Source organism: Anas platyrhynchos, chromosome 5 (assembly GCF_047663525.1).
Source record: "Anas platyrhynchos isolate ZD024472 breed Pekin duck chromosome 5, IASCAAS_PekinDuck_T2T, whole genome shotgun sequence".
Taxonomy (NCBI): Eukaryota; Metazoa; Chordata; class Aves; order Anseriformes; family Anatidae; genus Anas; species Anas platyrhynchos.
Window position 1 is genome coordinate 3,150,314 of NC_092591.1, and position 27,043 is coordinate 3,177,356.

Here is a 27,043-nt window from a genome sequence, read left to right on the forward strand (position 1 = left end):
TTAAATTTACAAAACAGGGATATCTCATATAATTTACACTTGTGTAACTTGTATAAGTTATGCTTGTATAAGTTATATACTTATAACTTGTACTGTGAATGGGGGAGGGCGCTGACAGGAACAGTGCCCACCCTTCCCTCAGTCACCACAAAACACGCTACAAAATTAAATTTACAAGATGCGGATATAACTTATATTTGTGTAGTTTATACTTCTATAAGTTGTAGCTCTTATATACTTACAACTTGTACTGTGAAGGGGGGGGGACGCTGACAGGAACGGTGCCTACTTTTCCCTCAATCACCACAAAACACTTTAAGATACTAAATTTACAGGACGAGGATATAATTTATACTTGTATAATAAGTTATAACTCACGTATACTTATAGCTTGTACTGTGAAGGGGGAGAATTTGTATGTGAGGTGAGGACAGGGTGTGCTCTGACGTAAACCTGGCTCGCTGCCCATCAGTTTTTTACCCGTTAAACGGTTTTATGCTCTCATAATGGAAAAAAAAAGCGACTTTTTGATACCGTGGTGTGCTCGTAGGTATCCTGTAGGTCCATACACATTGATCCCAGTATTGTAGGTACTGCCTGAAACACCTACAGCTTGCATGGGAACGTACCAAACTATTGGCATATTACAATCACGTTCAAATAAAAAAATAAAAATAAAAATAAAAATAAAAATAAAAATAAAAATAAAAATAATAATAAAAAAATAATAATAATAATAATAAAAAGCCACCACACACAGGGATCGTACAGTCATTTATTTTTTATTTTTTTTACATTCATTATAAATAACATGTAAGTTGGTTCATCTTTCAGTTTTACATGATGTCGAGAGGACAATATATTACACTGGAACAAAACGTAATAGAAAATATATACAATTGTTCTCGTTTATACACAACACGGCAGCAATGACAGCGTCTGACACAGCACAGGAGACCTAACAGGTAAACGATGGAAAACCTGAGAGAAAGTAAAACTTTTTTTTTTTTACTTTTGCTGAAAGTAAACTAGGGCATTTGACTCCTGACAGGTCCACTGTCCCCTACTCTACCTTACATACAATCTGGCTAATATTATGTATGTTACAACCCTTTATTTCCATCAGAATTCAAAGAATTCAATTTTGTTTCTTTGTATTTAAAGTGGTAATTCAAGAATATGAACCTTTGTGTCATCCTAAATCGACACACAGCATGTCCACCTGTGTGAATTCAGTACGGGTAAATTTAACTCGGTCACATACCGCCACTGCCTCTCCCCCAAATCCCAACCCTAAATATCTCTGTGCCTTTATTTTCACAGTGATTCACAAAGCAAGAGTTGAATGCTTTCAGAACACCTCCTGGTAATAAAGTGGTTAACATCTTAATTGGTGAGACCTGTTGCAGGAACGCTGCCTAGAAATGCGGTGAGCTTTGACTGTCAGAATACCAGTAAATACTTTGGTATCTTTAAAACGCCTGTGCTGCGTAGGAGACACATTCATGCACAAAAGACCACAAATGCTGAACGCTTACATGTTTGTATGCTTATTTTCAGTAGCTTTAATTTTGTAGAACGAGCTGCTGACACAACGAACCAACAAGCAACACTACACCCGCTGGCAAGCAGCGCTACCTTTCTCTGCGTTCCCTCCACCTGGGAAGGGATTGTCCTGAAAATTGTCCTTTAGCAACAAAAACGGTACAGTACAGAAAGGCTGTAGTGTATGTAATCACAAAAGGCACTTTTGGGAATTAATTCACGCAAGTATTCCAGTTAAATTTGAGTTTTGTCTAAAAAATATTTACCATTTTCTTCTCCCTCCATCCTTCTACTTTCTCTTGTGTTTAGGTTAATTTTTTGAAGCTAAGTGAAAAAAAAATGAGAGTGACAGGGTTGGGTGAGAAAAGAAGTCAAGATCCCTTTTCTTTTTCCTTATATTCCGATGATAATACCATATTTTGGCTTGTACTGTGCTCTAGAAATGTCTGATTAAAATCAAAACAAAACAAAAAAACAACTGGTAAATTCCAGGAGATTAAATGAATTGGGTAAGTAGTCTAGCCTTTAAAATGAGTAATGTGAAATTAACTCCACAGTAGCTCAAGTGAAGTACTCACTTATGTCAGTGTTCAGACTTTGGTCACATACAGAGCATTATTACTAAATCTAGGTTACCATACGAAGGAGCGTTAAAATGTACTAGCTGATAATATGTACAGTCCTGATTATCTGAACCTCACCTATGTTTCCTGAAGTATTTTAAAACTTTGCTAATTTCCATAGCATAAGCATGATTTTAGCTCAGCTACCATATTGCTAACACACAGCCCTGGTACCCGCACACACAGGTTTATTATAACTGATACCAGTGATTAATGTAAAAAGACGAAAGATCTCCCTACTTCAGATTTTGAAAGCAAGCTCCGATTTATGCCAATGCAATTTGTCAAAGTGACTTGTTTTTGCAGCCTGTGAAAAATGGGATATGTAAATCTCTGAGATTATGCAGACAAATAACCATCACGGGCTTTTAGAATAGCAGAGTAGTGAAATAATTTAAAAGGATTTTGTGTTACTCTAAGGTATTCCATTATTGGATTTCCATTTCCACTACACTGCTTGCATAAAGGGATGGAGGAGGAGAGGGGAGAAGAGGAGGTCGTATACAGAATGTATAGTTGAGTCTGTCAAGCCTCCAAGCGGCAGGTAACCCTTTAGACATAGAGGGCATCCCCTACAGCCACATGCTAGTCAGTACCAAGCGAAAATAATATTCAATAGGTTACTCAACAGCTTGCAGGCAGTCTAATCCCAGAGTCTGGGAGACATCTGGCTCATTACAAACACTAGTTTAAGTGTCACCTTGCTAGTGGTCCCAGAGACAACGAACCTTGCCCTCTTCCTCTGCAACCACGATGATGCAGTAAAGAGGTCCAGTTTCAAGTATTGCCAGCGTGGCCCCTTGCACCAGTTTTATGTTCGCTGCTTCAGTGTGACTTACTGCTGGAGGCAGGGCATTTGGAGGGAGAGCCAGCCTCTCCTTCAGACTGTTGTTTGGTAGTAATGGATTATATACAAGCTTGAGCATGCAGGCTCTTATTCGGCTACTTCTTGTTGCACTTGCACTTCCCTAGCCTCACAAACTCATCAAATAGGAGGTATTACAAACCTGGATGCTCTTCAGCCTCCACAGCTACAACACTACTGCAGGTTGGTCTGGGAGCATTAAGGTAATACTCAACCAGTTTGGTGTATCCTGCTCTTAATGCATGCTTATCTTCGTCTAGTGACATTAATATCCACATGTATTATATCGAAGGAAAGTAATATAGGCTATTATTCCCTGAGTTTTTTTGTATTCACATCAAATATGTTTCCTCACAATTAATTACAAACTTAGATTCTGTATCAGGACTTAGTACAAACGACACACCTTTCTACATCATCACTCACATCAAACGGAACTCTGCTTAAGTGGCAAAAGTTCACGTCTGTGAGGCCTAAAGACAGGATTTCACTGAAAAAATCGCCCAAATCCCCCTCTTCATTCTTCCGCCAGCTGCTTAATAAACATACTCCACTGCTTTACTCCATTTACAAGTTATATAAACTCACTTCTTCACTTCTGTTTAACGACTCTTCCATTGTTTAGCATAACTAATTTCCACACACAAAAAATTAAGGCCTCTGCAATTTTTAAGTTGTCTGGCAGCACAGTTTAAAAAAAAAAAAAAAAAAAAGCAGTAGTCTTTATTTGCCATCTGGGAAATTTCTTCTGATAAAATACGGTTATGCTTAGTTGGATGCGGTAGTCTATTTACATATTTTAATATTTTTTTTCCTTTTTTTTTTTTCTTCTGAGCTTTGCAGAAAAACAGCCATGAAGAAAAATCCAGATGCCTAATGCGTAAGGTGGAGCATATTGCTTTACAGAAACTAGAACCAGATTGCAGGATACAGATGACAACAGTAAAGTCTTGCTTTCAATAGCAATTACACTGACAGTGTTCAAGACTGACCCGTCAATATTACTACATTTGGGCCACGAAGTACCCTAGAAAATGAAAAGAATTTTAAAGTTTTAATTCAATACCATAAGTTTGCATTAGACATTGGCTTCAATCTAGATAGATACAACCAAATCAGTAAATTCAGAATTTGTATTTTAAATGAAAACCAAAGTATCAAAATAAGTTAACCTAGAAAAACATCTGTATTTTTAAATAGCAAAAATTACTTTTAGGCAAAATTTAGCAGAAAAATAGTGTGGGAATAAACAAAAGATCTGTTGGCAGTGTCTGGTTTGGGATTTAGCTCTGCCATCTCCTTGGAGGCATCTGTTAACTAAAATTCACCAGTAGAAAAGGCAACATAGTGAAAAGCTGAAATATTAACATTTCAGTAAAGTGCACGGGATTGTGGCATACTTAATGGCTTTGCTATGACCTTAACTCGGATGCTGAACTAAAAGATGGGGATGCCAAGTTCTTTACGATTTTATTGAGGTTGGCAATTTTTTCTTCTAGTAAATAGTTTTTCTTTTCAGCAGTTTTCTGGCGCTGTTCTGTCATCTCCAAAGCCTTCAGCAGTTGTGCATTCTCAACATAGAGATCCTTGACCATTGCATCTGCTTTAGTGTTCTTGGAAAGCTGAATTGTGAATGAAACAGAATTACTCAGCAAATGAACGAAACACAATTACTGTGAATGAAACACAATTACTCAGCAAATTAAAAGCAAAAGAAAAATTAAGAATAATTAAAAGCAAGAACAGCACTGGGAATATAGGTAATGTGTTCATGTAACATATTAGAGGAAGACAGCCCACCCATTCATGCTATATTCATTTGTTAAAATCTATATATTTGTGAAGTCCTTGTGGATCCTGTGAATGTTTTGAAACCAGAAAGACTTTGTGAGGAACTTGAAAGCTCATGCAGACATCGGAGTGCTTCAAATGACTTGTCTGTCAGATAATTACTGCTTTACAGCGTTTGTCCTCTAAAGACAGATCAACTTCACACACCCCATGATCCCCCAGAGATATTTCCACAGAGGTTTGGACTGCCAGCTCCCCCTGTAAAATTAGGGAGAGCACCTAGCGCTTGTCTGCATGCTTTTGGGAACAGCCCTTTAGCAGAAGGCCCTGTCAGTGTAGCACTTACTTAACATGAGAGAAGACTGTACCTCAGTAGAAAATAGATATTCTCCCCACTGTTATCATGTCACGCCTTCCTAAGAGTTCAGAAGCCAGCTTTTCCTACGCTCCTGGAAACTTCTGAAGAAGGCAGACCAGGGCAAGAATGGAAACCCCAAAATCACATCATGCAAAGGGTGTAATGGGGCAGAGGATGTGGGAAAAATCCGTATTGTACACTAATCCCATCTGTATTCTTCAGGAAATTTGCTTTCCTCCTTTTCTAAGCAACTTTTCTAGTTAAAATACTTGGCCCAAATTTGGCGTTTGTTTCCCAGCTTTAAGTGTATCAGCATACCAAACATGCATGGCTGTCGGGATTAATGATTAATGAATTAATGATTAGTGATAAATAAATAATTAATGATTAGTGAATACGGTCCCAGCTTGGATTTGGGGGAAGTTTGGGGCAAATATGCTCTACTGCAGTTCAGATGCATTAAAAGAGAAAACTCCTTTAACTTTCTTTTCAGCAAGAATGATTTGGTGGCTTTAGCTCGCCTAGCTGTTTACAGAAGCAATGGGGAAGAGTTGGGAAAAGAGCAAGAATGCTTACTTGTTCTTTCAGCTGATTTACTTTATCTTGGAGAAGCCTCTTCACAAGCCTCAGTTTCTGTTCAACATCCATCATGCGTTCTTCCATCATTTTCAGAAGCTGCTCATGACCCCCCTGGAAAGCAACAAGAGAATCAGTTAACGATGAGCTGCTCCCATTCACCAGCCTTCTTCCTTTCACTTTATGCGTAAGAAAAAAGTTGGCAATCCATGCTTGAGTCCATTTTAAAGAGTCAACTAAGTTAATAAACAGCTCGTGGAAGCAAAATTTTATGGCAACGTTTAAAGGACATTCACAGCTTTAATGGATTTTTCCAAATCTAAGTTATATTTTAGATTACTAGATCTAAGACAAATTGATCTAAAATTCTAATTTCCATCTTCTCTGTGCTAATTAGATCTGGATTGCTTCCTTTTCTTGTTTTTAGGTGTTGCCATATACCTGCTGAACGTGGGAAACAATACCCATCAAATCTGTAGTGACTTTAGGGGTAAAGAAAAGAAAAAAATCAATGGCATAATGGCATCACTTTGTGCAACTCTTCTGTGCCAAAGACCCCTCGAAATTGAATAATATCCTAAAAAAGTAGGATGCTATTATCCCAAACTTGTTTTTTTTACTTTCTTGAGATTAGTTGTAGACAGATAATCTGAATACTCTAGCATGCTTTTGCTATTTTCCTTCAGTGAAGTGATGGACAATCTAACTAAGAGGATAACTCATTGTCATGAGAGCACCTGTTACACCAGGGGTTGAGTGAGGTTTTCCCAAATAAATCAGAAACACCAGGAACTATAAGGAGTTCGAATCCACTTCCCAGCAGTCATTGTCTTTCTATTGATGCTAATGTTAGGAAGTCATCTGAGCAGGTTACCTTTGAGAAAGCACTAACCTCCCTAAAACAAAACACCAAAGTATCTTCATGTTTCTGGGGGCAGAATGAATGAAAAAACCCTGAGGAAGGAGACCTGTTCAAAAAGTTGGTTGTTCATCTAAACCACTGTAGAAAGAGCCTCTTGGATTGAGGGATGTCCACTCAACATGCTATTAGTTGGAACACCAGAAACTCTTTAAGGCTTTGTGTGGGGTTTTTACAAGCAAAGTGATTGTATAAAGTTGAAAAAAGTTGCAGAGAGCTGTACAGAAAGCAGTTTTAAAGTGTTGCTGGACAGGAGATGGTTCCAGGTTAATAAAAGTACTACTAAGCAGAATTTGCAAGAGACTTTCTAAACAACTTATCTTCAGCTATCTTTTGTAATTTGATTGGAATTCAAAAACGTGGCCGAACATCACATTTCTTACTGGTTACAGGAGCTTTGAGGGAGTAGTTCAGTGGAATCTATGAATTAGTGGTCTCAACATCTGTGATCCTTGTTGTTTGGCTTAAAGTTAATTTGAGAAGGTTCTGCCTAATTTCATATTATTGCATGTTTAAAGGGAAAAGCCAGCTCAAACATTAGCTTTAAGGTCATTAAGATAAGCAAAAGGATCGTTGAAAGGAAACAGCTGAAAAGGTTCGTGGCTCCCAACTAGAAAAAACATAGGTCTGAAAGCAGCAGTGGTAGACCTCAAATTACTAGGGAAAAGAAACGTCATTTAATCTAGTAATTTGAGACCAAAGAAAATGAGTAAGGAATGCCATCAGAGGGAAAAAAAAAAAGGCTGTTAATAATTTTCCCCTTTTCTGGAACTATTTTTACTTTATGGTCACAACAGAAAGATACGTGAATGTGTTCTGGAAGTTTTCTCAAAATTGAATGTACATCTGCTGGGGAAGCAGCGTATCTGCATGTGAGTATATCCCATGCTACAAATCCTTACCAGAAGTCATAGAATAGAACCACAGGATGGTTTGGGCTAGAAGGGACCTCACAGCCCATCGAATCCCAGCCCCTGCCAAGGGCAGAGACCCTTGCCCCCAGCCCAGGCTGCCCCCAGCCCCATCCAGCCTGGCCTTGGGCAGCCTGCACCAGGGTCTCACCACCCTCAGTGTGAAGTCCTGATAAAATAATCCTCAATAACAACAACATTGTCTAAATTTGTTAATTCTTCATCATAAAGCTGAGACTATCGATACTATTAAGACAGGAGACATTATGTTTAAAAAAAATTTTATTTTTCATTTACATCAAAAATGTCATCTCTCCCTGTTAAAAAGTTTATACATCTTTTACAAAAATGCAGTATAAATACCTCAGATTTTCTTCAAGTCTCATATAAAATTAATACCATTTGAGAAAAATAGTCTCTTTCCCCGTTGAACAAATCCGCATTTTAAATAACATAAATAGAAAAGATTTGTAACAAATTAAAAAGGGCAGCTTATGAGCTTTCACAAAATAGCTTCTAGACAAATAAATAGGAAATAACACTGTGAAGACTTTTTTTTTTTTTAGAAAAAAAACACAACATTTGATCCTCAAGTTTCTCAGCTTATGCCAGTTCGTGTGTTTGTGTGTGTTTATCATGGTAAGGAATGAGATCATAAGCAGCCAAGCTGTCAGAGGTGCCCGATCCTCCTGTAGGAATCTGCATGCACTGCTCGCTGCTCCGGTAGCAAGGCCTAGAGAAAGAAGGCAAGTGGGATACTTCACCCTGATATCCAGATTTTCTTTTAAATATGTACTTAAAGCAAACCATCGATACAAGCTAAGCAAGCAACACAAGACATAAAACACACAAGAAAGCATGCAGAGTATCACATATTTCTCTGAATACTCGTATTAGCGCTACACAAATGCAATTAAGGAAATATTCAGGATGCATTTCCTAGACGTAAGGTCTCTGAAGAGGGTTTATCCAGATTTTTGGGGGATTAAGATCAATAACAGTAATTAAGTGCAATTAGCAAAGCAGTTAAGTTTCTCAAGAGGAAATTATCTGCTGCTATGTGTGTCTCACAGACTGCCAAATAGCATTTGTGAAAAATGCAGTCCAGCTGACCTCCTTGGAAAACTTGCTTGCATTTCTATTTTAAACTTAGTCGCAAGTCTCTTCTTGAGACAGAACAAGCTGTTGGGTCGGAGGTTATTTGAGTTTTCAACTTCAGACCAGAATAAGGGGGGAGTTGAGCAACTCAAAGTACTGGGAACAAAAATAGGGATTAGCAGAGGCTGTAAGGGAACTTGGGTCACTAACAGGCCCACAGCTCTAGTTATTGGGCAAGGAAAGGGAGAAGGGAAAGGGAAAAGGAGTGCAGCAATTGCTACTGTGCAACAGGGATCACAGCACTAGCCACGGCAGGCACAGTCATCTGTAGTTCAGGAGAGTGCAGACAGGTCACCACAGGAGAAAAGGCTGAGGAGTTTTATTTTGGTGAAGCTTGAATTGTAACCTTGGTGGACAACAGCTAACACTGGCTGTCATACAAATGAGAACACAGACCACCACGATCAGAAAGCAAATGAAGTTGCAAAGCATGAGGACACAGGAATTCCAAAGAGGAGGATAAATTTGGGAACCTGAAATAAGAAAGCTGCAAGGTGCAAAGCAGTAGCAGCAAAACTAGGTAGTGACTAGGTAAATTTAACATGGACAACCTGACATTGTACTCCCTGGTGTAAGGATGAAGGATTAGGGTGCAATTTTTCAACATGCTAAAGGGAACATTAAAATGGCCATAAGCTCAACTAGATGTTAACCCTAGAAATCAGGGCCATACAATCATTTAGACTGGAAAAGATCTTTAAGATCATCTGTTCCTTCCTTTAACCTGGTACTGCTGAGTCCACCACTAAACCATGTCCCTAAGCTCTACACCTACACATTTTCTGAAGACCTCCAGGGATGCTGACTCAGCTACTTCCCTGGGCAGCCTGTTCCAAGATTTCACAACCTTTTCAGTGAAGATGTTTTTCAAGATATTTTTCCTAATATCCAGTCAATGATGGTGAAGGGAAAAAAAAGAATCAATGAGAATTAAAGGAAGATATGCTTAGAGAAATGTTTTAGTTTGTCTCAGCTTAAAGTACTGACAAATTTAGCCTTTTTTAATTGCTATAGAATGCATGTTTAACTATTTTAGAAAGTTATGTAGTACAGCTCATGAAAACAGCTGTAGGAGACGTAAACTGGGAGCTTGTTGATACCCATTCACTTTAAGCAAAAATCAATATAAAAATTAAAGTTAAAAGGATCAAGTATATTGACAGCAAATACTTGCAAAACCTCTCTAAAAGGATTTTTAACTTCATGAAGCCTTCTAGGATAAAAGGTTTTTACAGGAAACATAAGCAATGCATCTGTAGAACTACGAGTTCCAGGATGTGACTAGTTTGCAAATTGTTTTTCAGGCTTTCAAAGGCAAAATTACAAAATGACTCCTAATGCAATTCACAGCCCATTCATTTGCAGATGCTACTGCTGTAAGATGGCTTTTATTGATTTCAAAACTAAACTGCATGCTCTGCTTTCTAGCATATGCAACCAAGCACATTAGCCTGTGGTAATGCATTTCCATCAGGACTCAGCTGAAAGTGAGAACCTTATAATTGCTTTTTTTCCTTATCCTATATTATTTGCTGCTAAGCTCCTTTTTTTGAGGGAAAAGCATTCAATTTAATGTCTTTATTAAAAATAAAATCTTACTCCAAGTTTTGTAGGCTTTAGGAACTATTATTGCTGCATATATTCTCTCTCCATAACTTTTTTCATAAATACCCTATTTATAGCATGATGGTATGATTATGCGTAGTCAGAGGTTTTTGAACTTCAGTCTTGAACTTTGCTATACATATATATTTTTATTTATATTTTATAATGCAACAACCCAGTGTAAAATGTAAAGTTTTTTTTTTCTGCTAACAGATTAAGAAACTTATATTTCTAATAAAAACGTCAGTGTTTTATTTATCTTTTCATATAAGATAATACAACTTGATCTTAAGACAAATGGCCAGAGCTGAGGCTTTAGAGATCTGGATACTTTCTGAAGAAACAAGTCATTTGGCAAGCCTAATTAAAATCTTATTTTCTTATGGGAAATGCTACATTTTCTACCAGAGCTTATTACTATTCTTACCTATAAGCTTCTTACCTATAACTTAACATATTAAAATACTAGAAGTGATTCAGCCCAACATGCTGAATGACTTCCTTGGAATTAGATTGTTTTCCTTCAGAAATGCCGATGATGAAGTCTCTGTATAACAGGAACAGTGTTGTCCAAACAGTGTCCTGTCATGACCAAATAATGCAGATGGGCTGACCCTATAAAAGGGATTACTTGTTTGTATTATGCTCTACTACATCTGACAGTAGGATTCCTTCTGACAGGAACTGCCAAAACGGATGTTGTATATTTGATGTATATATGATGTTACACATGTAGGGTGTTTTTCAAGACAATGGTTCCAGACAGGGACAGTAGGTAAAAAAAAAACAAAACTAAAAACCACTTACTGCACACCGATCAGAAGGAGAAAAGCCAGTTGAATGTGGATAGGAGTGATTTTATTTCAAGAAGGGGACGTCAGAAATGAGCTACGGCTTAAGCTAAATATGCTAAATGTCAAAGATGTACAAAACAAACCTTTGTTAGGATGAATTTTAATTTTTGAACTGGCATAAACAGAGAATGGATCTCATCCAAATGAAAAAAAAAACAGTCAGCTAACCAACCACCCTTCTAAAGTTGTAACCTGCAGAGAAACGAGGGCTTTACCTGTTGCATGTTTGTTTCAGAGGGTCTGCTTTCAAGTTCTTCCTGAAGACGTTGACTCCTCCTCTCTGCTTGTAGTAGCTGGTGTTGGAGCTGCAGGAACTGGTCCTTGGGCACCACGGCACAGCCTTGCTGCTGGAGCTCCCAGGGGTGCGGCGGCTGGCTAAGCATCACGCTGCTGCTGGAGTGTAGCATCTGAACAGCAAAACACATCGCCATCAGCACAAAGCAGCACTGCAGTTCACACAAGGTGTTTTTCAGAGTTTCTTTTGCATGATACACGGTTCACTAGACATCAGCTTAGTCTTAAATAATTCCTTGTACACAAGAAAAACAAGCCTGAAGTCAGAAACAGAAGCTAAAACTCCTCTTTCCAACGAAAAAATGCCTTTCTATGTGTAGTTCTACAGCTGAAGTCTATGAATCAAAGTTCACTCTCCTTTAATTTCAGACCTGAAACATAATTCACTGAATTTCTGATAAAATCATGTCAAACTTAAATGGGCCTGTGGTGAGCTTTAACTTGAATATTCCTTTTTAATTTTCACCTTGATCTTAGCAACTCTTTCAAAATAGTATCTAGTTACAAATAAAAGCACTAGCACGAGGCAGGCTGTTGTCCAGCAGTGCTGCTCATTTCTAGTCTTTAATTTAGGATGGAGAGATAAGTTCCCTATATAGAAAACTTATTTTCCTTTTGTGTATGGTAATTCAAGTAATTTCATGCTGTCTGCTACATTATATTCAAAATTCAGTATTTAGTATCCCATACACCTTTATGTTCACTACTGTAGAAATTTCAGCGCATTTTATGATTTTCATTTAGAGTCACACCACAAGCAGAGCTTGATAGAAATTCTGGAGTCCTAAGCGACTGTGCTGCATAAGCAAGTGTACCCAGAGGGGCCCTTGAGAGATGCATGCATGTAGTAACCTGAAGTAGTTTAATTCCCAACTTAAGTCTTGCCTTCATTAAGAAAGTTACTGCATGTACCAAGTCTGTTATATAAAAGGCAGTTATTGCCAACACAGAGCGTGCACATACTGGGTGCCCTTTGTGAAGTTATACCAAAAAAAAAAAAAAGCTTCTGTAGCAGTACGAGGCCACTCACATGTAATAATTCACATTCATAATCATCCTTGCTGTAGCAAAAAGAGCATTTAAGAACAGACTTGCTCGAAAAGGTTTAGCTTTCCCACATCTTTTAGTTAAGTGCTGCTGCCAGGCAATGCCATGACAGTTACTGGATCAAAGTGGGTAGAGAAGTCAGGCACTTCTGGAATTACCTCACTATAGTAGCGTTGTAATTAGAAGAGACAGATAAACTATCCCAGAATTAGATGAACTTTTGTACAATATTATGAATAGAAATTGTTTTGTGTGATTTTTCCAAACTACAATAAAATCCAGGTAAGACTATCTCAGAGCTGTAACGAGTTATAATACTAAAAAATCCCCTTAAACTACACAGTAAACCCCCTGATGTTTCAGGCAAGCCATTTTGCAGCTTGAATTTGCATACGATTAATGCTTTCTTCCTGTAAAGATCATTCTTCCTGTAAAAGTCATTTAACCGTATCATAAAATGCTCCCTCATTATCTCATAACCATTACTCTGGTCCCTTAGGGAAAGGTATGTGAGACTATGTTAGTGGTATTACTTTTCCTTTCGCAAATGCTGTAATTAAGGGCTCAATTAGTAACCGTAGTTCAATTATTGAGTTCATCTATAATGGAATCAACTGTAAGCCTTTCTCGTAATGGTGTAGTTTTGGTATCAGGGGTACTGCTCTAATGTAGACATAGTATTGGCCTGTTTGAAGTGTGGTAATGTCAGCACCTGGCCATGTTAGTGTCTGTTCACCTCTGCTGGCCCAAGTAAATAGAATATAAACTTAAATATTTATAATATTTTAAAAATACTTTAGAAAATACAACTTTTTTGAAATCTATTAGTAGGTTCTCCTGTATCAACTTGTCAGTAAAAGAACAGGTCCTTTACAGACAATGTAAAATCATGGAAATAATGAAATTTCAGTGGAATTTGTTTAGGGTTTCATATGATGCTGCTATGATGTTGTAAAACACATGAGTAACTAATGGAAGTGCTGATGAAACAATCAATAAATGTTAACAACATCTTCAAAACAAATACCGGTGGCATAGTTAATGAAAACAATGTATTTTGCCATATTCAGCTGTGGAAGGAAGTAGAACAGTAATGAACTTGCTAGACTATTAGGGTGAGTGCGGTCACACATCAGGTATTAAGGAAACGATTGTCTGGTCAAAAAGCATGCAGGATGTCAGAGGTAAACATGAGAACACCTTCAAGCCTCACAGGCATCGGGTTAGAAGGAAGGGGTTGAGCCACTTTTCATTTTCTTACGATCAGTTTAATTCTTTGGGATGCAATTGGTCTTTTCTCGATTTTCACAGTAATGCCTTACAAACATGAAGCTTTTTGCCTACATAATCAAATCACAGAAATATGCTAGCCACACCAAATTAGGGCAGCTATCAAAGAACACTACATTAAAATGAATAGTGGCTTCTTTGCTTAAGAGACACATGGAATAGAAATCCATAAAAGACAACGTGTTTTCTCCATGCTATGGTAGTACATTGAAAATGATTGCTCTACCTTCGCACACTATTTCAGAAAGAGAACTGCACCCTTCTCTGCTAGTTCCAACCACTGAGCTCTAGACAGGTTAGCCATGAACAAAAGGAGAACAGGCACAAAAGAGAAAGTTAGAAGTCAAAGCGTTAAGTGAATGTTATACACACCTGTTGGGAAAATGTTATCAGAAGTAACAAAAATCCTGCATGTGTGAAATACAAAATTTTGGGAGGAAATGTAATTCCACACTTGATGTTTGTACTGAAGGATTTAAGTGTCTGGATTTTTCCCAAAGCATAATTAAGAACACATAAAAGCACAGGATATAAAAACTTATAAGAACGAGTCAGTAACTCGTCAAGATCTCATCTTTTGCAATTGAGTTATTAATAATTTTACAGCTAAATTGCATAATATATTCAGTATAACATGTTTCCCATTCACTCACTTGATGAGATATTTTTAACAGCGTTGTAAAAGCCGTATCTAGAAGATACTTTAATTTATGGAACATGCCAAAACTTTGAGGGGGTTATGGTTTAGACTCAAATTCAGGCAAAATCGTGGAGACAGCTCCCAGGTCAGTCCTGACCACAGGGGATACAGCAACTTAAGTTAAACATTTCTGTTCCTGTAACCAGGATCACCTAAGAATTAAGCAGTTCCCATAACATACAATCCATCTCCAGCAACACCAGACAAGCCTCCACATTTATGGGAGGCTTTTGAAGAGTCTCAACTGAAGTTTTCACTCATGCCTTTAGATTAAAAGCAAGTTGCATAAATTGTTATTTGATTATGCTGTAGATAAGCTAGCAAGGCTTCAGTTCAGCAAATTATTCCCATAGTAAATAAGAACAGGTTTCTACGTTAAGAGCAGCATTATGCAAATATTAGTTAAGAAACTTGAGGTTACATGTTTCAGGAAGGAAGAGGAAAATGTTAGCCTTGCCTCAAGCACAGAAGCAAATTTCTTCACTATTTGACTTCTTATCAGATCTTACATGAATTATGATAAACCAGTGTACTTCATAGGAACTTGTTTGTCACAGTACTATTGATCATAAAAGATGACATTATTATTATTAGAGGGGATCGATTCTTCTAGTTTCGATCAGTTTCCCTCTGAAGAGGATTTTTTTTGTAAATAAATCCACAAATTCAGTGAAATAGCGATAAACCTCCCCCCTATGGCCAAGTACAGTCAACACCTATCAAACAGTACCTCCATTAACTGATCATCCAGCTTGACTTGCTTTTTTCTCAGCCCTTCATTTTCTGAGCTGGTTTCCAGTTCATGTTCAAGAGAATTCATCTGGCTGATCTACGAAAGACAGGCAGTTTCCTTAGAAAGGCAGTAGCTTCGTTTCATCTGCTGTGTTCAATATGCAAGTCATGAGTCATTGCACATCCAGACGATTCACGATTAAAAGATTTTTGTATTTGGACAAGCATAATGCTTTGTTAAAAGCTGTGTCTAAGATAATGTTATACAGCGTGGCAGACAAAAGCATCAAATAATAGGTGGGGTAGCTGGTTTTCAGTCTAAATGTGGTAATGCTAGCATGTGAGCACTGTGTGCTGCAGAGCACTTGGAAAGGCTGCATTTTTTATTTTTATTTATTTATTTATTTTTTTAATATTCCCATGCTTCACCACTGTACTGTTTGTGCCAAGCAGAAGTCCTACAGCATACTGGCACTCCGACAGCCCCACCACACAGGCACAGAGAGACTGTGGGCTCCTTGGGACAGGGATTTGTAAGAAGACACGGAGCACAAAGCTTGGAGTAAAAGAAAATTACAGCTTGCCATCTCTGAGAGCTGTTGTGATACACACAGCACTGACTCACACGTTTACCATCCGAAACTAACCTTCCTGTTTGCAGATGACAACTCCTTCTGAAGCTGTTCACACTCTCTCTTCAAGCTTAATTTCTCTTGCTCTATGGCTTTGACGATACCTGACTGGCTTTGATGTTTTTGGTGCTTCAGGGAAAGGATGGTGGATTCCAGCTGTCGGATCTAAAGAGACCAGAGATGAACAAATGTGGCAAGGCATTCCAAACCATTCAGAGCCTGCTTCACAATGGCATTTCCACTAGGTCAAAACTGACTTTGCACTGTGAGTCACTTGATATTGTAGATGAAGAAGATGCAATTATCAATCTATGTCAGACTCATAACAGATTTTGGTATTTTTGACATTTTAGCTTACAGCATCATGTCTTCCCTTCCCTCTCCCCTTAATCTGCCTAATACTGCAAGCTAAGAAATTAAATGTGAATAATGCTGGGAGTACGAAGAATTTTTTTTTTAAAGTGGTAATAACTAAAAGTTAGACCAAAATCTTAGAAGACAGGAGTTACCAAGATTTTCTTTAAAATGACCAGGGTTTTCTTTAAAAAAGAGCCATTGTTTGAACCACTGTAGGAGTGCCTGCCTACTTAGTACAGGTAGGAAGGAAAGCCACCCCACAACGCCTTCTTTCTACTCAAGTTTCCACCCAAAACTCATGGGCAACATCCCTCCTTCTGCACTACCCGCTGCAAAACAAGGATCATCGAGTCTTGGCTCACATCAAGAAGTGCCCTGGTGACATGGGGGCACACAGATTACCTTCTCCCTGGCGAGAGCCAGGTCAGCAGTGGTGCTGTGGACCTCCCTCCGCAGCCGCTCGTTCTCCTGCCCGAGCTGCTCCGGCTCGTCCCGCTGCGACCGCCTCTGCTGCTGCTCCTGCGGCCCTGGGGAAGGCACAGCCCGCTCGAGGACCCGGTTCTTAAGACAGACAGAATTGCAGGGTTAGGCCTTAAACAAAGAAGCAGACATTTGCTCTCTTCAGGCGGGTTTTAAGGCTTTCAGTAGCTGCAGACTAAAGGCACAGGATTCCCAGCTTCCCCCCAGCCTGGGCACCATTTTCCAATAAAACCCACCACGCTAATCACGGTGCAAAGCCAAGTGCTTCCCCAAGTGCTTCCCTCTGCTAAAATCACAGATACAGCCGTGCGCCAGCATGGTTACTGTGAGTGCACACGGTTTGACAATGCAAAACGGCAATTTGCACTCTATTTCACAGCCTCATCAAGCAAATAATAGAACTCCATTATATATTATTCGGTAATAGCTGTAATTTAGTTCCTGTTGTACAATCCTGAAGCACTCTCTTCTCCATGTGGACATTAAATATTCCTTTAATTACAGAGCAAACAAGCCAAATTAGTATCTGAATTCATAACACCAATCACGAGACTGCTGTCTGCAACCTCCTTCAGTTACAGTTCCTCATCAGCCGAGAAAGGCTGCTACAATACCACAATACCCTGCCTTTCAAAAACTAATTTCAAAATCAGACCTCCCTGTCAATTACTAGCTTTGTTGTCGATACACTTATAGTCTGTGTAAATTCATATTACCCACTGCTTTTTTGTATTTTTTTTGGAAAAGATTTTGTTCTGAGGAAGAATAAAGACTCCTAGGACATGAATCATAGCCTGCCCTCACATTCAGATATTTTAGCAGTAAATATCCGCTATACACATTACAAAACTACTTAGTCAACTATTTTAAAACTGAAAGCTAAAACTGAATTCTAAAACAGAATCCATTAAATTAGGACTTTTTTGTACTCTTCTTCTAGTTGTTTTTATTGTTAGCTTTTTATCACTTGTGTTTACAAAAAGAATCAATAATTACACAATTCAGAGTCTACTTGCTCAGATCTGCAGCTCTATTTGTGTCCTTTCAGTGAGCAAGCTAACCCCCCCAAAAATAAAGTGGGCTACAGTGACAGGCTACAGAAGAGCAGCAACTAGCTGCTATTAAATTTCTAATCTGAATCTTTAAATTTGACAAGTGGAGTTGACCGAATTTGAGGCCCTTGAAGCCAGTTACCTTTTCATTGGCATTCTGCAGTTGCTTGTGTAAAGACATCACTTCTTGTTCAAGAGTTTCCTTCTCCTGCTGCGCCACCCGTAGGTCCGATTTCAGGTGGGACACCTGGAGGTTGGTGTTTTGCAGCGTTTCATCCAGACTCTGAACCTGTAAGGGGCAGGAACACAGCTTTGTGTTTGCTGTACCAAGACTTGTACCCCTCAGCCACCAAGCTCATAACATATGCCACAAATTACAGGGATTTGGCTGCTGCCTGTTGGAAGGGGGTGAAGAAACCAGTGACAGCCCACCTCCTGAAAATGCTAAATGATTCCCTGAATTTCTGCTTGGAGTTCGCCACGAACTCTTAAACACGGCCAAAACACTGTACTCAGATATGCATTTTCCACCCCAGAACATTTCCTGTGATATGCTGGGAAAAGGAGATTCCTTTTGAGTTATTTATTCTTGGCAGCCCATGGCCCAGAAGAAACAAGAAGAGCCAAGCAAATGACCATTTGTTCTCCTCCCTTGACTGTTAAGAAGCAAACCACCCCAAGAAAGGAGGGAGCAGAATCTCTGTAGTGTTCTAGGGATTGCTGGGCTAAATTAATTGGCAAAGGGAACTTGGCTGTAGATGCAAAACAGCTTATTCCTGGGGGCTGGGGGGGGAAGAGATCTCATCATATTTAACAAGTTTCCTCTTGTCCTTTAAGAATGTCACTTTGAAAGCTCATCAAAGTGTCCATTCTTAGCTGCATGAAGCCTTTGAGCATATTAGGAGATGGCTGTTTTTAGGAAAAAAAAAAGCACTACAAGAGATTAAGAAATACTTTTGATTTGGGGCTATAACAAAACCCACTTTTATACCTTTTCTTGTGCAACTGTGAGCTGTGTTTTCAGGGTCTGACTCTGTTGTTCCCAGGACTTCTGTTCCTGCTTGAGGCTGCCGACTGCATTCTCTAAGAAGCTTACTTTAGCTACCTGAAATAAGATTACATCGGTAAGCCCCAACCGTTCAGGATCTTCTTTAACTCCATTTGACTTTGGGAGTTAAGCTAGATGGAGTTACAGCTATGCAAAGAAAGTGCAGGAAAGCAAAAAAAACCCCTCATCTCCCTGCCCAAATCTCCACACAACAGGACCATTATTTATGGCACGCCGACTGCACTGCTCCAGTTCAGAGCTCCAATACATCAGAGCTGCAGTAAGTGCAAGAACACTGTCTTCCTTGTCCCGCTACAATATTTATACCCAGCCCTCTATTCCTTGCAATGTTTGGAATTTGCTACATAATCAAATTACAGTAAAGCTGTGCTCCAAAAGCTCTCTAAAAGCAGCAAGGGTAAAAAGGCGATGGCAATAGAGCCTTTATCTGGACTGAAGATAAAAAAATTAAAAAAATCAATGTAGTTTTACAGGTTAGGATGATGGAGATCAGGATTTAATAATTTTAGCAGCTTGTTACAGCATGCAGGAGTGACATGGGCCTGCAGTTGTCTTACCTTGTCGATGCATCTGTTTAATTCCTCACTCAGGGCTTCTTTTTCTTTCAGCAGCTTTTCGTTTTTAGTAATCAAGCTAGAAACTTCATTTTGAAGGTCAGAGAGATCAGCACATCTGGGCAGCTGTGGAAAACAACTCTAAGTCAAGTTCCTGTGCTGTTTCCGAATTTTGCCTGCAAGTGTCACACGAAGCTTTCTCCCCTCCTCAGGGCCAAGCATCACGTTCCAGGCAGAGCAGAAAAGGTGGGAGCAGACTGCAAGCTGCTTCGTGAGTGATCATACAAATACCACTCACAATCTGAGACACCCTTCCTGCAGGAACAATGCTAAGGACTCCAAAATCACCCTGCGATTCCTCAGATTTGTGTTAAGGCTCCTGCAAATCACAGGCCAGCAGATGGATGCTGTGCCTCTTACCTGAGTTGTATTAGCATAAAACCCCTAATAGGATCTGCCCTCTGGGTTGCATGACACCAATTGCCATGAAAAGTGCACTTTCCATACACCTACTTTTCATTGTGTGCTTTTATGGCATTTTTATTGCTTTATTTTTAAAATAACCACAACAGATTGGGAATTCTCCTTCCTGCAGCTCAATGCCAGTGTTCTTCTTATAACCTTGATGAGGTGAATAAGGTTTTAGATTTCTCCTTCCAAGGAAGGGGAAAAAATACCATGCAGATGACTTCTGATCTCTTTCCCAGTTGACAGAGTGCTTTAGCTTAGTCTGCCTGCTCCTGGGTGATTTGGTCTCTGTTCAATCTTCTGTCTTTAATTACACTCAAGCCACAATTCACTGTACTGAATATGCCTCATCTGCTTTTGCTTTTTAAGACCATTATAAATACAAAGCATTAGGAACATCAAATGAGTGCTTTACTCTGAAGAAAATGACTTTGGCACCCTAATCAGGAGGGCTAACTCATTTGTGCCCTTCATTATCTATGATTATTAGCATGTATTTACAGCCAAATGAGCCATGCTTATATGGGCAACAGCCAAGTCCTCCAGGAAATTATCTTTTTAAGTTCTGAGCTACTGAAGCCTCCAGGTAGCAGCACTCTTAATGCTACATCTCTGCTAGAGGACACGATGGAGGACACCAGTCCTCTTGTGGACCTAGATAAGATACCAGGGACTGCTCAGTGGCTGGAGGATGTTCCCCTGCCCATCCCACCCACACAACCTAGAAAAGCCTGGTAAATTGCTTGATTAGAACTTTAAATTTTTGGTCTTTGTTGTTGAAGTTCATCTGTGAATATCCACTGCTCTGGAATACCTTTTGGCAAGGGCTAAGTGAAACCAACCTTACGTGAGCAATTGTGCACCATATGGGGAGGTTTTTTCAATAAGATTTATATTCCTCTAGTGTTATGACATTTTGTAAATTAACCATTAAAAATAAATATAAATTAACTATTTCCAACTCAGTCAAGATAACAGATCACATGAAGAGACAGCCAGCAGGATGGTGGCTCTAACCCCATCACTTGATGGTACCGGGCAGGGTGCTGTACCTGTTTTGTCTTCTCTAGTTCCTGCTTGAGGATGTGGTTTTCCTGCTCCAATATATGAGCTTGAACTTTGGTTTTCGACAGCTCCATCTCCAAGGAGGACACCATGTTTGATGACTGCAAACAGTAAAAACTCAGATTTCAGCTTCAGAGTAACAGATTAACCCAAGGATGCTACAACTAGTGGGTTAGAGGTGGGATGCACGGGGCTGAACAGAACAGGCATGCTGGAAAATGCAAGTGAAAATATTTGCACCACTAGTTTTCAAGACAGAACTGCACCTTTCTATTTCTTAGGAGCAGCCAGAAAGCAGGGGCTGCCACACTTTACCTCCACCCCTACATTACCTACACCCCTGCATGCATAGGTATTTATAACATGTAATACGAAAAGCTCAGATTTGAAAGATCACACACAGCTCGAGAAGGGGATGCTAATTCCTAAAGGTTCAGTTGTTGCATACCACTCGAGACACTTATCCTGTACCTCTACTTTAGAGTTTTCCAGTTCCTCTTTCAGTACCAGTCTCTCCTTTTCCCATTCTTCCAGCGTACACTTCCCTGCTTCCCTTTCCTTTTGCTTGAGCACCCTTGCCAGCTGTTGGTTAAGATCCTGCACATCTGCTTGGCTTTTGGAGTTCCTCTGGCTCAGCTCTGTGTTTTCAGAGTCCAGCTGCTGGTTCCTGGTCTTCAGATCTGCCACCTGAAGTGGGACAGCAGGGTCAGTTATGACTATTCCTGTACTGGATGGTAGGGTTTTTGTTTTAATCCATTTCCTTTCTGTTCAGGTGATTAAAAAGAAAAGCGGACAAACATCACCCCAATTCATTGGCCCAGCCACAGAGACAGAATCCCAGCACGATGACTCTGAATGGTGAGACAGCAGTGAACTACCTGCACTCCACATAACAGTCATGACCCCAGCAGCACTCTTTTATTTCCCTATTGCCTACAGAACTTGTTCCATGCCCTAATATTAGGCCAAATCAAGTAGACCCCTATATAAGAGTAGGACTGCTGCTGATGGCATGCTGCATGCAGCCTCACAAACTTCATTTCTGGGAATTGGCCTCAGATGTGTCAGCTCTATCTGGCATACCTCTCAGTTCCTTCTTCCCTTCGTTATGCTGATATAAGTATCTTGAGTAGCTGACGAGCTACAAAATTATCCTGAGCAATAGAGAATTTTACTGAGCAATACCACAAGGAACATGGCTGTAAAACCTACTTAAGCCTTCTATTACTTGCCTAGCACAATGAACCTCCCTTTAAACAAAAGCAGTGAATCTCACAGATATGAGCAAATGGTCACTGCTGGCAGCAGTCCCAGACCCATCCAGCTGGGAAGTAAGAGGCTGAGTCACATAACCTCTCTCCCGTGGGCTACTGCAGAGCATTACCCACAAAATGATTACAAAGGAAGACTTTAGCTTCATATTTCCATTAAGTAAATTTTCCAAGTTGACTATGGAGAATGCTCTCAAGTCCGTAAGCCAGACAGTTATAGTAGCACTGCAGTTGTCTTCAGATCAGGTCAAAGAAGCCTCACATCAATCCCAAACAGTTAATGAGAACAATTATCAAGAAGGGTAGATAGTGGTCTTTTTTTTTTTAAAAAAAAAAACACAAAAAAAACAACAAAAACAAAAAAAACTACCTGACGATCTAAAGAAAGACTTGTACATTTATTATTTCTCCAGAGAAGATTATGGACTCAGTCTGCTTACCTGCTTTTTCAGGTTGTCAACCATCTTCTGTACAGCCACTTTCTCCTTTCTCACTGCCTCTATCTTTTGCCTAGGAAAAAGGAAAAGCTCATTAACATTAGGGTCACTCCTTTTTATATAATCTCTGCAAGAACAGGCTGCTTTTTGAGATCACGAGAAAAGGTAATTCTGGATGTTCATTATTTTTCACTTAGCATCACTGCTTTGCATAGGTTTTGTTAGTACTCACTTCTTTCACCTACCCACGTATTCCTTTCCCGGAAGGAAAGGCTGGGTTCCCAGGATCATAAGTAGTTATCTACTTGCAAAAGACCAAATTATTGAAAGTGCTCTGTCCCACTGTATCTCTTCCTGACTTTTCTAGGGCTACACCAGCCTAACCACCTCTGTCCTTGCTGAAGCAGCAGGAATTATAAGAGGTCAGCTCCTAAGTGTTAGCAGTCACCTGAATCCCCATCAATGAGGCTCCTGCTTTAGCTCCAGGACTGGGGAGAAGCAGAAGGAATAGACCTCACCCAGGTGGAGAGCTGATGGCACCAGAAGGCAGCCTGTTTCACAGCCTGTAGGATATCTAACACTTGAAGGTCTACCACGTGAAGGAGCTCTGAGAAAGAACTCTGCTGCTGTGTGCCTGAAGACACATGCCTGGTCTATGTCCCTGTAGCATCCTTACCGCATTTCTTCCCGGGATCCATTCAGCTCCCTCAGTTTCAGGCTGGAAGCACTGCCTTCCTCGTTTAACAGCGTCACCTCGTTCTTCAGAGCGGTGTTTTCTTCCCTGAGCTTCTCGGCTTCACATCTGTGGCAGAAAGACAAGACATGAGAACTGCTCCTGTGCATTGTCCAAGCCCACGAGGAAAAAAAACAAAAAAACTAAAAGCCTGAGTTGCTTGTGATACTTTAAAACAAAGCTACAGCTGGCTTATTTTATGAGCTGTGTATGGATTCGTATAGATTTTACCTTTCAAGTGCTTCCCAGATCACTGAAAAAGGACATTCTAGCTATAAAAAAATTGCAGAAAGTTGCTTAAAATCTAAGATACCTAGTAGAAGGATCACAGTCCAATGTTGTACTGTACCTCTCAGTCCTTAAACTTCCAATAACAGATCCCTAACTTTAGACAGCCTAACGTTGCCATATGGAGGCTGCACCCCAGCTGCTTCAGAGCCCTGTGTGCTGGGGGCAGCAGCATGGAAACAGCAGTTTGTGAGTGCCTTTCCTTTCCCCAGGCAACTGTGGAGAAATAATTCAGGAATGGAGCAATACTTGAAGGAACAATGTCTTATAGGAAGCCAGTGCTGAATGACAATTAAGCAATTTGTAGCCACTTTGTGACCACCAGAAAAGCACTTGCTGAGATACAGCAGATAAAAAGGAGGCAACCTATCGTGTTTTCTTTGTTACAATGGTATTTGCCATGTTGTATACCTGATGCATTCCTAATACCAGTTCCAAACAATCCAAAATAAGACCAATTCCTAACAAAAAAGGGACTGATTCCTTAGCATTAACTTTGATATTTAGAAAAAGTGAAACTCTTCTAGCTTTCCAAGCAACATTCAGTACTAGAAAGGCACAGAGCGAAGAGGTGATATTAGTAAAAATTAGAAGCATTCTGGAAATGTTACCACAACATTTTGGACATAAAAGCACAGGAACCTCTAATAATGTCAAGTATACACTGTGAAGATGCCTGCATCCACAGGCAGAGCCTCAAGTTGCTGGTTTTACCCATTCTTTTAGGTCACGTTCAGAGAGAACCAAGTCACGCACGCTTATTTCAGCCGTTGTTATCCACGCTTCGACAGCCTGCCTGCTACGGGTTAGAGTCCGAGGCACCTTTTTCTACTCAGAGCTAAGCTACAGAGGTTAATGCAGCAGCCATGGGGCGGTCAGTAGGGCTATGAAGCAGTCAGTGGGACACTAGGTTAGTTTCTACGTGGAGCAAGCAGCACGTTGGAGCACAGCAGGGCCGGCACGCTTCCCACAAGGTTTTAGTGTACGTTACCTCAGAAGATCGACTTTTTGCTGCAGCTCAGTGCACGTGCTCTGCAGGCCGTGTGTCACTGTGTTCCTCTCCTCCTTCTCCTCATGGAAATGCACACCGTTTTGGTTCCCCAGGGCAGTAACTTTCTCCTCCAGCTTTCTGTTGGGGTCTTGCAGCTCCCTCTTGTCTGCCACCATCTCTTTGGTTGTGCTGTCACGTTGGGCCTGCTCGTCCTGCAGGACCCTGAACATTTCAGGGTGTTCTTCCAGCTTTCCAAGCTGGCACTGTAGCCTTAACTTCTTGCTGTGCACATCCAGTTTTCCTTGTACATCTTGGTTTTGACCACCTTCCAGTTCTTTAGCTTTTTTGAGGAGCTGTGTGCTTTCTTCTCCGAGCTTGATGCCTCCCAGGTTACCTGCTTCGAGCTTGCAATGAAGGCTTCCCAGCTTACATAGGCTGTCTTCTAGGGCTTTATTTTTCTCAATTAACTTGATCACTTCAGATTTTAGATCCATGTTTTCTGCCTGGATTTCTTCCTGGAGTGACAGAAGCTTGGCCTGTGCCACCAACCTTTCCTGCAGCTCCTCGACCCTTTTCCAAAGCTGAGGAATCGCATCCCTCAGGTCACCGTTCGCTGATCCAGGAGCGTGTCCCAGCTGGAGAGAGGCTTCCGTCAGCTCTTCAGCCCTCTTGAGATCAGTCTGCAGCTTGGAAGCGTCAGAATAAAACCCTTTATTCCTGGGAGCTATTCTGTTATTCGGCAGATGGGCATTTTGCTGCTTAGTGTCATTTTGTAGTACTTTTAATCTGGGAACTCTCTCAAGATCTCTCTTTTTCTGCAGCAGAGGCACCTGAGCCACTAGCTCTTGATTTTTGTCATAATTAAGATTACAATCACTTCCCACTGCCATTTTACTTCCTCGCATCTGACCTGCCTGCAACCTGAGCGCGTGGCCGTCTGCTCTGCCTTCATCCCATGGTTTCTCCACAGCAGAGCGCATCTCAAGCACTTCTTCCAGGTCTGCAGTGTCAGCCTCCAAAATTGGAGGCACATTCACACCTACGGCCTTGCCTGCATCTCTCCGATCACGGGGCAGCCCCTGGAGAGCAGGATCCCTTCTGTCTTGCAGCTGTGGTGATTCTGCACCGGGGTTGGAGCCACCAGACCCAGGAGGTCTGGGGGGCTCCCGCTCCACAGCTCGCAGCCGGTGCTGCAGCCTGACGATCTCCGAAGCCATCCTCACATTTTCCTTCACAGCTTGCTCGTGCACCTTCTGCAGATTTATGAGCACATCTGCATCGTCTCCCAGAGGTTCTATACTAGAGAAAGCAGCAATTTTGCTCTTTGCTTTTGCATATTCATTTTCCAGGACCCTATAATGGTTCTGCAGTGCGGAAAAACTAACAGTCTCCCACTGCAATTTCTGGATTTTTTCTTGAAGGTTTGAGATTTCCAGATTCATCTCTGCCTTTTCTGTTTCTGCTCTTACACAAATGTCTTTGTTTAAACTTTCCAAAGCAAGAAGTTTGGAATTCAGTTCTTCTTTCTCTTGCTTATACTCACTGCTGAGTTTCTCCAGCTTTTGGCTAATCAGCCTCCCATTTTCCTCCACCAGCGATATCTGCTCCTCCTTGTCCTTTAGCTCTTTCTCATGGTCATTTTGGAGTCGTGTTATTTTATCATTCAGCTTTTCCTCTTGCATCTCAGCAGCATTCCTCAGGTCTTGCAGCTCTTTCTGGAGCTGCTCCTTCTCGCACACCAGCTTGTTCACTTCCTCCTTGAAGTTCTTCTCCAGCAGCTCTTTCTCCTGGCTCAGGGCAACAGCAGCAGCCTTTTCATTTGCCAGGCTTTCCTTCAGCTGCTCATGGGCTTCAGCAGCCTCCTGGGCAACTTCATCCCTTTCAAACTCCCACTGAGATTTTTCCTCTCTCTGCTGTTCAACAAGATCATGCAACTCCTGCTGGTAGCATCTTTCCAGCTTTTGGATCGCTTCTTCATATTTATTCGCAAGTGTTTGCGTGTCCACAGAAAACTGAGTTTCAGCATGAGATGCTCTTCTGTTATAGTCAATTTCCATTTTTTTCCTAAACATGGTTAACATAATAAATTACTAAACTCTGAGCTAATTCAGAAAGATTCTTTTTTTTTTTAAGCTACTCAATAAAACAAGCTGAAAAGTTACTATTTCCGCTGAATTTTAGTGGAGCTACTATTTGATGGGTGTTTCTGAGAGCCAAAGTTAAATTTGAGGCAGTTTGCTGAAACTTCAGAAACCAAAATCTAATTGCCTTGGAAGGGTATAACTCACTAAATGTCCTTTGATATTGTTTTGCATACAATATACCTTTCCTGTGCTTCTCATCAGATTTAGAGGGTCTTGTCCCAAGAACATCCCCAA

General features: G+C 40.4%; 1 protein-coding gene across 7 annotated transcripts in view; it reads right to left on the reverse strand.

Moving 5' to 3' along the window:
* Window positions 1–763: 763 nt before the first annotated feature.
* NIN (ninein) overlaps window positions 764–27,043 on the reverse strand; it is a 56,175-nt gene continuing 29,895 nt past the window's right edge. For 3 of the 7 annotated variants that reach the window (XM_038179886.2, XM_027459534.3, XM_038179887.2), the window contains exons 17-30: window positions 24,666–26,729; window positions 23,330–23,455; window positions 22,657–22,726; window positions 21,417–21,632; window positions 20,933–21,046; window positions 19,416–19,538; window positions 18,781–18,894; window positions 17,932–18,078; window positions 16,660–16,818; window positions 15,916–16,065; window positions 15,267–15,365; window positions 11,421–11,612; window positions 5,759–5,872; window positions 764–4,655 (exon numbers count right to left, since the gene is read on the reverse strand). In XM_038179886.2, the coding sequence (XP_038035814.2) occupies window positions 4,446–4,655; window positions 5,759–5,872; window positions 11,421–11,612; window positions 15,267–15,365; window positions 15,916–16,065; window positions 16,660–16,818; window positions 17,932–18,078; window positions 18,781–18,894; window positions 19,416–19,538; window positions 20,933–21,046; window positions 21,417–21,632; window positions 22,657–22,726; window positions 23,330–23,455; window positions 24,666–26,729 (3,898 nt within the window). In that variant the 3' untranslated portion in view covers window positions 764–4,445. Of the gene's footprint in view, window positions 4,656–5,758; window positions 5,873–7,852; window positions 8,322–11,420; window positions 11,613–15,266; window positions 15,366–15,915; window positions 16,066–16,659; window positions 16,849–17,931; window positions 18,079–18,780; window positions 18,895–19,415; window positions 19,539–20,932; window positions 21,047–21,416; window positions 21,633–22,656; window positions 22,727–23,329; window positions 23,456–24,665; window positions 26,730–27,043 lie in introns of those variants that run through there. The other 4 variants (XM_038179892.2, XM_038179889.2, XM_072038069.1 and 1 more) reach the window with 4 other exon arrangements.